This window comes from Theobroma cacao, chromosome 6, assembly GCF_000208745.1.
Source record: "Theobroma cacao cultivar B97-61/B2 chromosome 6, Criollo_cocoa_genome_V2, whole genome shotgun sequence".
Taxonomy (NCBI): Eukaryota; Viridiplantae; Streptophyta; class Magnoliopsida; order Malvales; family Malvaceae; genus Theobroma; species Theobroma cacao.
The window spans coordinates 9,458,819-9,471,748 of NC_030855.1; the positions used below are offsets into that span (position 1 = coordinate 9,458,819).

The 12,930-nt window shown below is 35.2% G+C and overlaps 3 protein-coding genes across 8 annotated transcripts; 1 reads left to right on the forward strand and 2 right to left on the reverse strand.

Moving 5' to 3' along the window:
• Positions 2,120-6,401, forward strand: LOC18595722 (pentatricopeptide repeat-containing protein At1g52620). Of its 5 annotated transcripts, none has more exons than XM_018123588.1 (4): positions 2,120-4,737; positions 4,961-5,036; positions 5,118-5,204; positions 6,318-6,386. In XM_018123588.1, the coding sequence occupies exon 1, from the start codon at positions 2,202-2,204 to the stop codon at positions 4,653-4,655; it is 2,454 nt and encodes an 817-aa protein (XP_017979077.1). In that variant the 5' UTR covers positions 2,120-2,201; the 3' UTR covers positions 4,656-4,737; positions 4,961-5,036; positions 5,118-5,204; positions 6,318-6,386. The 5 variants fall into 5 exon arrangements, with proteins under 5 accessions (XP_017979077.1, XP_017979076.1, XP_017979075.1 ...); XM_018123587.1 differs by adding an exon at positions 5,362-5,389 and having other exon boundaries at positions 2,120-5,036; positions 6,318-6,349; XM_018123586.1 differs by having other exon boundaries at positions 2,120-5,036.
• LOC18595723 (EG45-like domain containing protein 2) lies at positions 6,056-7,373 on the reverse strand. The gene is made up of 3 exons (XM_018123591.1): positions 6,904-7,373; positions 6,479-6,758; positions 6,056-6,371 (listed from the first exon to the last, which is right to left on the reverse strand). The coding sequence occupies exons 1-3, from the start codon at positions 7,010-7,012 to the stop codon at positions 6,365-6,367; spliced, it is 396 nt and encodes a 131-aa protein (XP_017979080.1). The 5' UTR covers positions 7,013-7,373; the 3' UTR covers positions 6,056-6,364.
• LOC18595724 (uncharacterized protein At1g04910) lies at positions 8,820-12,625 on the reverse strand. Of its 2 annotated transcripts, none has more exons than XM_007023800.2 (6): positions 12,219-12,625; positions 12,063-12,142; positions 11,477-11,547; positions 11,297-11,385; positions 9,851-10,072; positions 8,820-9,752 (listed from the first exon to the last, which is right to left on the reverse strand). In XM_007023800.2, exons 1-6 carry the CDS (start codon positions 12,368-12,370, stop codon positions 9,017-9,019), a joined length of 1,350 nt encoding a protein of 449 aa, XP_007023862.2. In that variant the 5' UTR covers positions 12,371-12,625; the 3' UTR covers positions 8,820-9,016. The 2 variants fall into 2 exon arrangements, with proteins under 2 accessions (XP_007023862.2, XP_007023863.2); XM_007023801.2 differs by having other exon boundaries at positions 11,477-11,582; positions 12,219-12,623.

Consider the following 12,930-nt stretch of genomic DNA (forward strand, 5'->3'; position numbering starts at 1 on the left):
TAGTGAAAATCACAAGGAAAATCAATGAAATTTACCTTTTTAATGCTTGATTTCTTGATTTCTCTTGATTTTTCTCAAAATTTTCAGCTAGGGTTCTTATTTCTTTTCCTCCTTTTCTCTCCTGGTTTGGACGGCTTGAAGAAGATGAGAATTCTGGAATTTTGACCTTTTTAAAGGTTAAAATAATATAATATTATTTTATTCATGTTTTTAATGTTTTATTAATTCCTTAAATTCTAGCCTTCCATTTGTTTCCAAATTTTCACCATACACTTGTTCCACATATCCATAGCTTAGATAAAATTCTCAGACTTATCCAAAGTCTTGGTGAAGTAATTTTTGAAATTTACACTTTGCCCCCGTAAAAGTCAAAAATTACATTTTTGCCCCAAAAACTGAAAAATTGTCCATAGACATATTTTTCATCCCTTATACTCATACCATTCTCCAATTGGTCAAATTTGATCTAAATTCTCTCAAAATCTCAAATTTTGTCCGCAGGTGGCAAAATTATGATTTTGCCCTTACACTCCAGAAATCACCGGTATTAAACTTTTTCACTTCCTATCATTAAATTATACTCCAAATAGTTAATCTTGATCAAAAATTTCACTCCATGATCAAATTATTATCTTATGTGGCAAAATGATGATTTTGCCCCTAAACATCAAAATTTTCAATTTTTTTCCAAATGAACCCTTGAACTTCGAACAATCATTTTTAGTCATTCCTGAACTGTAAAATATTAAATTTCATCCTACGATTCCTATTTGAACTAGTTTGAGGTTAAATCAACTCAAGTGTACCGTTAGATACAATATCGAGTTTCATTTATTCTTAGGGACTTTCCTAGCGTAATAACATGCTACTCAGTGCATGTATATCATGACATGTGTTTATAGGGTCGGGTTTTACAGTTACAATCTTGCCACTATAAGCATTTCTGAAGCTTCAAATTTACTCCAAACAACTCCAAGTGCCTTAAAAATCCACTCTCGAAAGCTAAGGTTTTAGGTTTAGAGAGACAAAGTAAAAATCACCAAACAAGGTTTTTGGAGTGAAATCTCTCACTTTTAGCACTTCAAATCCAAGATTTAGCATTAGAGTGTGAAGGTTTTAAATGGGGTGAAATTTGAGAGAAATCGGATGAGAGAATGAAGAAATAGGAGAACATGAAGGATTTTTCGATTTTGGGGCTTTTAAGCTTAATTTTTGCTGATTTGGTTCCTCAGGATTGAGTATGGGAGCTAGGTATTCAATCCTGGACTAGATTGTTTACCCCAAATCTCATTTCCTACCCTAGGATCGACTACAAGGGTTCTGTACTCGATCTTGGGCGAATGCTATTATTTCCTTTAATCTTTACTTCGCAGATTCGATCCTACATGCACTAGGATCGAATCCTTAGGTCCAAATTCATAAAAATTGATTATTATGAAGTCTAAACTCTTTCTAAATCTTCTTCACAACCTTCAATCATTCACATTTCACTTAAGATCAACATAAAAGTTCATCATGCACACCAATTTCTCATTCATGCCCTATGTCACATAGTATATCAATTAAACATAGCATAATTTACATAAATATCATACTCAATTTAGTGGCAAACATATGAACTATATCATTCATGTGCCAAGCATATGCACAACATCATTTGAGTTTTTACACACTCATACATTTCATGACCATCTCTTTCTATGGACATACGCATTCCTCAAGTTCATAAACATACACATCGAAGTTCATATCAACTATAAGTTAGTCCAGCATCATGCATGGCTAACATCAAGATCGGGGGTGTTACAACGTGGATAATATAAAATGCCATATGACCATGTTATTATGTCACATCAATATACCACATCATCATTAATTATGATATATCAACATGCCATGTGATATTTTTTAATTATAAAAATTTATTTGACTCAAAGTAAAAATATAATAGCTTAATTGAATGTAATAAAAGATTGAAGAATTCTTTAAAATTTTTTAAATATTATGCCTAAACAAGTTTAATTTCAAAATTTATTTGTTATTGCCTTGAACAGAAAATTGTACAACATTCTTACAAGTGGCAGAAATGCGGAAGGCATTTTAACATTTGGAAGATTAAGGCTGTCACTGAGCCAAATGATTAAACCCCTTAAAGCCTCAAAAACCTCAGCTCTTCATTCTTTTTCTCATTTCTCCTTCTGATGTCTAAAACCCTTCTCTCTCGCATCAAACCCCTCCACATCCCAAAACGCAATCCTTCTCCACCGTTTCGCTTCCCTCCCCGCCTCAAAATCCTCATCACTGAAACCATACAAATCCTGAAAACCCACCCACAATGGCCAGATTCCCTCGAAACCCGTTTCTGCGACGAAGAAACCTGCGTTTCGGAGGTTGCCCATTACGTGTTTGATCATATACACGACGTAGAATTAGGCATAAAGTTCTTTGATTGGGTCTCTAAGCAAGAACCTCAGCATTTTCCCCTTAATGAGTTGGCTCATTCTTCTTTCTTGAAGCTCCTAGCAAGGTTTAGACTGTTTTCTGAGATCGAAACCGCATTGGAGAACATGAAAATGGAAGAAATAAAGCCTACACATGAAGCTTTAAGCTTTATTGTTCGCGTTTATGTAGATTCTGGCTTTGTTGATAAAGCTCTTGAGTTGTTTTACTCTGTGGTTAATATTTACAACTCTGTTCCTAATGTGTCTGCTTGTAATTCATTGCTTAATTCACTCGTGGAGTTAAAAAAAGTTGAGATCGCGCATAAAGTGTTTGATGAAATGGTTGAAAGAGAAGGCTGTGTTGACAATTATAGTGTCTGCATAATGGTGAAGGGTTTATGTAAAGTAGGGAAGGTTGAGGAAGGTAAAAAATTGGTTGAGGATAGATGGGGAGAAGGGTGTGTTCCGAATGTTGTTTTTTATAATACATTAATTGATGGGTGTTCCACTAAAAGGGATGTCCAAAGAGCTAAGGACCTTTTCAAGGAGTTGAAAATGAAGGGGTTTTTGCCTACATTGAAGACTTATGGAGCTATGATAAATGGGTTTTGTAAGAAAGGGGATTTCAAGGAAATTGACAAGCTTTTGAAAGAAATGAAAGAAATGGGGTTGGGTGTTAATACTCAGGTTTATAATAATATTATTGATGCTCGATTTAAGCATGGTTTTGAGGTTAAAGTGACAGAGACTATAAAGCAGATGATTGAGAGTGGATGTGAACCAGATATTGTTACGTATAACACTTTGATTATTGGTTTGTGTAAGGATGGGAAGGTTTGGGAAGCTGGTCAACTTCTGAAACAGGCAATGAAGATGGGATTGATACCGAATAAGTTTAGTTATACTCCTTTGATACAAGGATATTGCAGAGTAGGGAAATATTTTGTGGCATTGGATTTGCTCATTGAAATGACAGAGAGTGGACATAAACCTGATTTAGTTGCTTTCGGAGCTCTTGTCCATGGACTTGTTGCAAAGGGAGAGGTGGATGTAGCATTAATGATTAGACACAGGATGGTTGAAAAGGGAGTATTGCCTGATGCTGGTATATATAATGTTTTGATGAATGGACTTTGCAAGAAAGGAAGATTTTCTGCTGCTAAAGTCCTCCTTGCCAAGATGCTTGACCAAAATGTAACCCCTGATGCATTTGTTTATGCGACCCTGGTTGATGGATTCATCAGGAATGGTGATCTCCTTGAGGCAAAGAAACTATTTGAAATTATGATTAAAGAAGGCATGGATCCTGGTACTGTTGGATACAATGCCATGATTAAGGGTTTCTGCAAATTTGGACAGATGAAGGAAGCACTGTTGTGTGTCACTAGAATGATGGAAGTACAGGTCACCCTAGATGAGTACACGTACTCTACAATTATAGATGGTTACATAAAGCACCATGACATGTATGGTGCACTAAGGGTGTTTGGACAGATGGTTAAAAGAAAATGCAAGCCCAATGTGGTGACATATACCTCTCTGATCAATGGATTTTGTCGAAGTGGAGATTTTAATACAGCTGAAAATGCTTTTAAAGAGATGCGATCTTGTGGTTTGGAGCCTAATGTAGTCACATACACTATACTTATTGGGAGCTTTTGCAAGGAAGGTAAACTTGCAAAAGCAGTCTTCTATTTTGAATTGATGCTGTCTAACAAGTGCATGCCTAATGATATTACTTTCCACTATGTAGTAAATGGCTTCTCAAACAGTCCAACTGCAATTCTGGATAATCAGTCTTTGGAGAAGAAATCTCTTTTTATTGAATCCTTTAATATGATGATATCTGATGGATCTGCTCAAAGAGCTGCTGTTTATAACTCTGTCCTCCTCTGCCTTTGCCAAAATGGAATGACTGGAATTGCTTTCCAGTTAAAGGATAAGATAACGAATAAGGGCTTTGTTCCTGACCCTGTTTCTTTTGCTGCCTTTCTACATGGCATTTGCTTGGAAGGAAAATCAAAGGAGTGGAGGAAAATGATCTCCAATGATTTAAATGAACAGGAACTTCAAACTGCTTTGAAGTACTCGCAACTTTTGAACCAATATCTACCTTATGGAATAACTTCGGGGGCATCACCTATTTTGAAGACCTTGATTAAAGACTGCAGCTCCAGAGACCAAAACAATGATCTCATAGTCTCAGTAAAATAGAGGAGGAAAAGTTGAAAGTAAAAGACCTCAGGATTTACTGGAAAGACATATGGAATTAGGTGGCTTCACAGGTAAAAATGAGGTAGGGGTGAGTGATTAACTGCAACTTTCACTAGATTACTCAATGAGTATATGGAGAACTTCTTTTAGGCAGACCCTGACAATTCATTTTAGCTTCAGAACAACAAATAATGATGTGGCGTACGTTATGGTAATGTATAGTCTGCTTCAGTTTCCACTTTTGCTGGAAGCTGAGGATGGCTACGGGCAATTATGGGCTAATCTCACTAGTGGTGCTTGTGCAGGTAGGTCAACTGTAATTTTCATTCTATCAAAGCCATTATGTACAGTGAGAGATTCTGAGGCAGATTTGACTTGGAGGTATGTACCAGGATTTCATTATTGGACACTTAATATGAGTGTAATTGTGAAAGTGTCTATAATTAGTCTCTTACACTGCAGAAACAGTTAAGCAGCAGGATGCTCAATCAATCAATTGTTTAGCACATAATAAAAATCTGACTTTTGAAGTTGTTAATGAGCTCACAGGTAAGTAAAATATGAAACTAAGTTAATTCTGTATACATTCTAAATTAATATGTCGATATTTTTATACTGTGTGGAATTTTGATTGTGAGAGGTCCTGGTTTAGATTTTATATTCATGGTTAAAAATTGTTATAATTGATTTGACTATTCTATTGTAGGGGCAAAAATGTTTTTATCCTATATAGGGTAAGAAAATTCTTACCATATTATACTACTCTAAGATGCATAAATTTAGTTGGCTGCATGACATTGCAACTTGTGTCTGTCATGCAATGTATGACTACATTTTACTTTCAATACATATATATAATTGGCTACGTATCAACCAATTGTATTGTTGTGGTTGTTAAGATAGCTCATGTAAAGTGATTTACATGTAAACTATAACTCTGCATTAGGCAGCATGTAAGAGTATTTAACAAAGTAGGTTATGTTTTTAATAGTTTATATCTTTGGAACTGCAAGTCAAGAAGATGCCACTTTTCCACGTGTTAAAATATTCAAATTGCTATCAAAGTATTAGCTTGGTTTGTTCTTGTGATAGCTCATGAAGAGATGGGTCTTGAGCAGAACTGTGAACCTAAGAAATGGTTTCATAGTGGTGTATGGAGTTTGATTTTGCTAGGTCTACCCTGGCACACCCCCTGCCCCCACCTGTTTCTTTGTTTTAAGTTATCAGATATCCAAAGATGTAAGGACTTTCGGTTTTTAGATATCAAATATCTGAAAATGTAGAATTTACTAGTATAAAAGCTATTATCAGTGTCCTAAATCAAATGCTCGCTAAAGATCAAATTTTAGGTTAAAAAATTTGAATAATGCAGCACCGATTCCTTCTTTGAACAAGTTTCCTAGAAAAATAACCCATCATGCATCTTTAGAGTATAAAATAGTACTTGCATTACTTCTAAACAACATCAATATCCTTTTATGTAACAAAGACAACTGCATGTGGTCTCCCATGTGATTTCTGTCCTCTTATGTAACAGACTCAAATAGTTATTGCTAATGTTACTGATATTTCTGCCGATCAGTAAAAGAATTTAGGAACTTGATATTAACTTCTTTATCACACTTCTAATTTGTTCCCTGCATGTATTTTTCTTCTACACAGGCAGAAGCTGGTATTATGATCTGATTGTACTCATGCCGGCTAATTTCTCAAACCCTGCAACAAGTCATCATGGTTAAATCCAGAGACATAAATTTGATATAAGTTGTCTGTGATGTTTTCAATTGAAGGAAACGAAGAAGATAGAAGAGGAAGAATTTTACTGTATATATTCGATATTGATTTTCCTTCCATGTTGATGTGCAATAGCTGCAAAAGCATCCCTGGACAGCATCATTGTTGAGAGGCATGGTGTGACAGGGCAGAAATCCACCACTTTGACATCAATGGTTCTATGCTTACATGGTCTCTGCGGTCCGCTCAGGCATCTTAATCTGTACCGCCTCCCACAAGCAGCTCCATTGTCCCATAATCCCTCACTAACAGCAACAAACAGATTCCCAGGTGGAAACTGTTCTTCTCGATTACCATCGCATTTAGTTGCTGCAAGGGAGAATACATGATATAAAGGTGTAACAAAGATACGATTGTTTGTAATTCAAGTTTTGAATTTCTCTTCCAACAGGAGAGTCGTTTGAATAAAATTCTCAGAAGAGAAAGAGGTGAAGGAGAAAGAAAAGATACTCACGTATGTATGGAGGGTTATAAAATGATGCAGTGCCGATATCCCCATGGACAAAGTAGACTTCTTTGCTTATTGCTGCAGCAATCATAATTGCCAAGACCAGGAGTGCCATTACATGAAGGAAACAGTAACATAAACTATTTGTGGGTTAGTTTTGTTCTTTTCCCCCCCTTTTCTGCTTCTGAAAGAGAGGTTTTACTGCCATGCTAAAGTTGGGAGGGTATATATATCTACGTATCTCATTAGGAAACTTCGTCAAGAATGATAATGTGATGTTGGTATGGAACATTTCAGGTGTCCTGTAACACGGTTAAGATAACCAAACTTGTAAGCGAAAGTCACTCGATTTCGTGTACACCTTTGGTTAGCTTGCGACATGATCACATTCACTAAGCCTTTAACTTTAACACACAACTAAAGTCAATTATGAGAGTTGGTTTCCACAAGGGGTTTTCTTTTCTCTTTAGACGTGTAGTCTGGTCTCGGTAAAAGTATTCCGGAAATTATTGAATTATAGCATTTTGTTTAATTTAATTTTTTTTTTTTAAATCTAATTTTAGTTGTTATATTTTGCTATTTGGTGTAATTTGATTGTTAATGAATAATTTTGTCAAAATTTGTCGTAAGAGATGTCTAACTGATTTTAATGTGTCAAAAAGTGTTGACGTAATGCTAGATATGTCAAAAATAAAAAGAAAAATTTTACAGAATTACTTAAAAAGATTAAATTATACTGGAATTAAAGTAGATAATTTATGTTTTAAAAAAGATTAAATTAAACAAAATGTTATAATATATAAAATTTCTCGATACTTTTACTGACCGGTATTGTATTAACTACAAGATCTATCTATAAAATCTTTTGGTTGAGCCTGAAGCGAGGGCTAAGGAGAATAATTTTTTGAAGTGATGTACAAGAGTCGTTTATTTGATGCTTTTTGCATATGTTTCTTGACCGTCCATTCCACAATGGAAAGGCACCCATTTTGCACTTGTAAAAGTAGTACATAAACTTGTGGTTCTTGTTTGCTTTGCCTCAAAGGCATGCGAATTTATTGATTGTTTCAAGACACGCGCCACTTCATGCAAAAAGAGCTGTGGTGAAAAGGAAGTACAGTTCATTAATTTCTATCCAACACAAGAGATTGTACGACGTGGATGAATATGAAAGGGGTTTCTTTCTGGTATGGCGTAGAAGAATGCTGATTGGCAATGCTTGAAGAACATGCTACCCATGGATCGCTTGCAAAGTTAAGGCAACCGGTTTAAGCAAAAGAAGATCTCCTTGTGTAAAATGTAAAATTCGAATTTTCTTTTTTTCAAATAAAAAAAATAAATATCTTGAGACGTAATAGTCTTCTTCCTTCTTGAAAAAGTTTTCCATGCAAAGTTTCTCTTTTTATCTAAGGATTGAGCCAGAGTAGCATTATTTCTTCCTACAATTCCAATTCTTTTAGTGCATTTTAATTTCTAGTACACTATTTTCGATTCAAGCTCAAAGGTTTTGGTAGAACTACAGCTCAGAGGAGATAACTAGATCCAATGGCCCAAGCACTTAGGAGACCATGGGCATTGAAACTAGAAAAAACCAAGGGAATTATTAATAGTTTCCACTTTCCAAAGGAAATGCGAAGTGCAAACTTATCCAATCCACCAAGAAATTAGTCTGCAATGAACATGGGATATGGAACAAGACCAGTCCTATTCCCAAGAGCTGCTGAGTGGCTTTAATCAAACATCTTTGAGGATCAAAGGAAGGAACCCTTCTCTTGGAAGAAGCACCTTGAGGCTTGAGGAGCACAGCCTCTGATAAATGCACTTACTTCAGTTTTATATCCAAATTTTACTTAAAGAGCACAGTACCAAAAGAGAAACCAGGTTCTACAATATCAAGAACTGCTTCTTTCACCGGGCAAAAGTAAAAAGTCAGAAAAATATTGCATTGGAGTGGCTAATTGACCATCAAATGTTTTACATTTAAGCCAATTACACTGTACGATTAAAATTTCAAGAATACCCAGTTAAAAGGCTTACAAGTATCCCGCAGAATCATACAAAAAGAATACCTAAAAATTAACAAGGAATTGTCACAAAAAGGAGGAGAAAAAGACTGAAACTATAATTTAAATTCACAAAAGCAGTCAGGCAAAGCAGACCCTCGTCCCATGACAAAATCTTCTTTGTGAACCTTCCATAAGGCTTTCATCAACTGCTTCCCTTCCAACCCTTCAGAAGTAAACTCCGAAAAAGCTCTCCTGCTTAGGAAAAGAGTTTTGTACAATCCTTTAAAAGCTCGCATTGCTGCCACCATCTTGTCCATGTTTCCAAAGTATGTAGCCACGTAAGAATCACTGTTTATAGATACATAATAATCCAAGGCAGCTTTTGTGTTCCCATGCATGCTTTTGAAATCCTCACCACTAAGAAGGGCAGACTTGGTAACTACATTGGTATAAATAGATGTTAAGCCTTCAATCTCCATTAGTCCATCCCCAGCTGCAAGATAAATATTTGTGTTTGTGGGTACAGAAATTGCTTGAAGTATAAAGGCCGTTTCATTAGGTATGAGAGGACATTTCCCCCTTTTCCTCCAAATGCGAGCTGCTTCTCCAGTCCATGGCTTTCTATTGTCTCCACGTGCAGCTTCAATGGCTTCAATGGAGGTAGGAGAAAGGCCTGAGTACTGACATTGGCTATAAGCTACCATGTCTGGTTCAAATCGAAGGTGAAGGGCAAGGAAAGGTTTGGGTATGGCATCCAGAAGCTCATTAGCCTTCTTCTCCAAGGATTTGGTCAGCCTTAATGCACTGTAACAGCCTTGACAAAGTGCAGCTTTTGCATACTGAGGGTACCTACAAGATGTCATAATAAAACAGAAAAGTACTCTTCATATATGCCATTAAATCTAAGAAACTGAAGTATGGTAAATTCTGAAACACAAATGCAATACCTATCCCTTCTTTGGCTCATTGCTGGTGTGATAGAGATGTAATGATGTTTCAACAAAGATGGAAGAACACTTTCAATGTAATCAAATTGACCTTTCCGCTTACTACAATCTACTCGAAAAGGTTCTTTTGATGATATCTCTGGTGGCAATTCTCTGACGACTTTGACAAAACCACTCATCTGTTTTATGAAGTAATTGACATCAAATACATCTGCAAAGCCACTGTGGTGAAAGCAAAAATCATAAAGATGTTATCTTTATAAAACATCATGACAACATAAACACATTTGGATATCATTAGGCACTCTATCATAGGACAAAATTCAGCTATACACATTTGACAATGAATTAAATGTAATACAACAAAAGAAGCAGTTACCAAGCACCATTGTCATGATTGCAGTATTTATGACCAAAAATTACAGTATAATAAAAAATATGTACTGATAACTGTTCATAATTTAAATAGTTGATTGAAAAAAAAGCATATGGGACATATCCTAACAATTTAATTAGCAATCCTTAGGGTATGTGTTGGCGACCTCTATGAAGAAACAATAAAGCTCTAGTCAGCACTCAAATCATTAATCCTATGAATTTAGGACTGGACAGTTGGGAAGAGGTTCAGTTTCCCTAAAAGGAAAACTCAGCTGCTTGATCCAGAACATTTATTGTCTCGAGCTTCAATTAATAAAGCTTAACTAAATTCTTCCCCATTTTAAAAGTTCAGAACTTCAGGAGCTGAAAGTCAAGCAACATGTGAGATTCTACTAAGTTCATCCCTTGACAACCATCAGCAAATTTTCAAAGAAGAATAGCACAAGCATTTATCAACCAAACCACTAGCGTCAAATGTGATAAAAGAAAACGAAATTAAGGGTGACAACAACAATAAGATAGGGCAAGTATCAGTGTCTAGAAGACATAACTAGTACAGTATTCCCTAGACTACCATACTACAGTTAATCAAGTATTGCCTTGGTTTTCATTTACACTCCTTACTATATCTTGCGATCTTAGAACTTTAATAAGTAGATTCATAATTCCCATGGTTCATTATTTTCTGTAGGACCATGGAGTTGTATTCTCTCTTCTCTCTTCCTGTAATGAAATTCTTGATGATTGAGCAAAAAGAAAAAAAAAAAAGATTCATAATTATTAGCATTACATAGAAACGGCTATTTCCACTCCAAGCATTATATAATTAGTGACAACTGACAAGTATAACATTACCTAGATCTCTACTGCCTTAACATGTTCGAAATTGTTCGACAAAGAGTCAAAATATATAGGCCCCTCAACACAAGATAATCTAGTCAGTTCATTTCTAATCAACAACAGCAATGCCAAAAAGACCTATGTGTCAGTTGAGTTATCACAAAAAGCAAATATTGATGAAAATTCCAAGAGATGTTCAGTCATTGATTAAAAAAAGGCCTAGACTACCTTGATTCATTCCAATATGCAGCCACCTCAAACTTTGGCAACACCAGAGTAGCATTTAGCAGACGTGCAATACCAACACCATCACAAAACTGCCAATCACCACAAAAACACCTGATTTTTAGTGCAAATTAAGGTTATTTTAGAAAAGATTAATAAAATTTATAATAGTTATGCACTCACGTCTCTCCTCATCTGATTGAGGCCACCATAGCAATTGACACGAATATACCCATTACTCTTGGCTGGTAGAGCTGCAGGATTTCAATAAAAAAACCAATGCAAATGTCTGCAATGATAGCCAATTAAAAACAAAAATTGACTCAGAATATCAAAATTCAAACAAAAGCCTGTAACCTAATCCAAAAACCATTGTCCACTCTTTAAAAATTCTAATACAATGTCCAAAAGTGTATTCTTTTCCATATACTTATCCCGAATCTATATCAAACATTACCCATAAAATATTAGTTTAATCCAAATATTATTTTCGGGCATCAACTAAAACAATGCTTCCTTATCTTTTACATGAAAAACTTCATAAACCCAGTCCCAAATACTAAAATTTACACCTTTTCCCCCTCCATTGGCAGCTAACTGTATTAAATTATTAAAAACAAAACTTTCACAAAAAATATTCTTACCTCTAAATATATCATTAAATTTCCCCAAAATCCAAAAAAAAGAAAAAGAAAAAGAGAAAAAAGTAGGCAATAGAGCTAATGCAAGAAAAATTACAAAAGAACAAAGGCATTTAGTAAATACTAACGAGTTAAGTGGGATTGAAGCCACCACTTGCAAGGTCTCCACTCCACAATTCTCTTTAAGCTCCATATATCCGATTTGCCACTGCAATTTTTGCCAAATCGACAAGGATTGATAAAGAAATTCACCGCAACATATTAAGTGAAAAATGAGAACCCACCGAGAGAGAGAACGGATCGGTAACATGTTGAGCGAGTTGACAGATTGTGAAGGCTGCGAAAACGGCCTCGAAGGCGAGAGCAAAACGATGGCCAAGAATAAGGAAAGCGTCGAGATCAATACGAACAATGGCTTCACCGATACCATAATCATTTCATGCAGTTTCTTTTCAATTTTTTTTAGATCAGATTCAATTGGATTTGTTCTTCAAAAGAACAAATCTAATTTTAAGGAGAAAAAAGATTCGGTTTTAGAATTTTTTAGGCAAAAAGTATGATCATGGAGCGCTGGGTTAAGTGATGTGTGTACAGATAGCTTTTTAATGGTTCGGATTGGACCGGAGTTTCGCAACACCGCTCTTTCGTTCTTTTTTTAATCGATGTACCATCAGTTTGTATATTCAAAACTCAAGACTGATAATTTCTGATGAATGATGATTGCCTTTTTGATAAATATTGATAACTTTATCCTGTTGAAAGTCAAAATTAATTAATTAAAAAATAATTATATTTTTACTGATTTTTTTTTTTCAATCAAACTTCTTTTCTTTGAAACTCTAAATAAAAATTTTCAGATTTACTGAATGTAGTTTTTTGTGGGCATTTTTGTTGAATTCTAGAAGTATATTGCCATTAATTCTGACAACAACATAACGAGGGCAAAATTATCCTGAAGATAGTTTTAAGGTTAGAAATATACACATCAAAGTATAA

Coding starts and splice junctions, on each gene's coding strand:
- LOC18595722 (XM_018123590.1), top strand. CDS start 2,202: ATGTCTAAAACCCTTCTCTCTCGCATCAAACCCCTCCACATCCCAAAA.
- LOC18595723 (XM_018123591.1), bottom strand. CDS start 7,012: ATGGCACTCCTGGTCTTGGCAATTATGATTGCTGCAGCAATAAGCAAA. Junction 6,759..6,903: donor TTATAACCCTCCATACATAC/GTGAGTATCTTT, acceptor TCTCCCTTGCAG/CAACTAAATGCGATGGTAAT.
- LOC18595724 (XM_007023800.2), bottom strand. CDS start 12,370: ATGATTATGGTATCGGTGAAGCCATTGTTCGTATTGATCTCGACGCTT. Junction 11,386..11,476: donor TCAATCAGATGAGGAGAGAC/GTGAGTGCATAA, acceptor GGTGATTGGCAG/TTTTGTGATGGTGTTGGTAT. Junction 9,753..9,850: donor ATGAGCCAAAGAAGGGATAG/GTATTGCATTTG, acceptor GACATCTTGTAG/GTACCCTCAGTATGCAAAAG.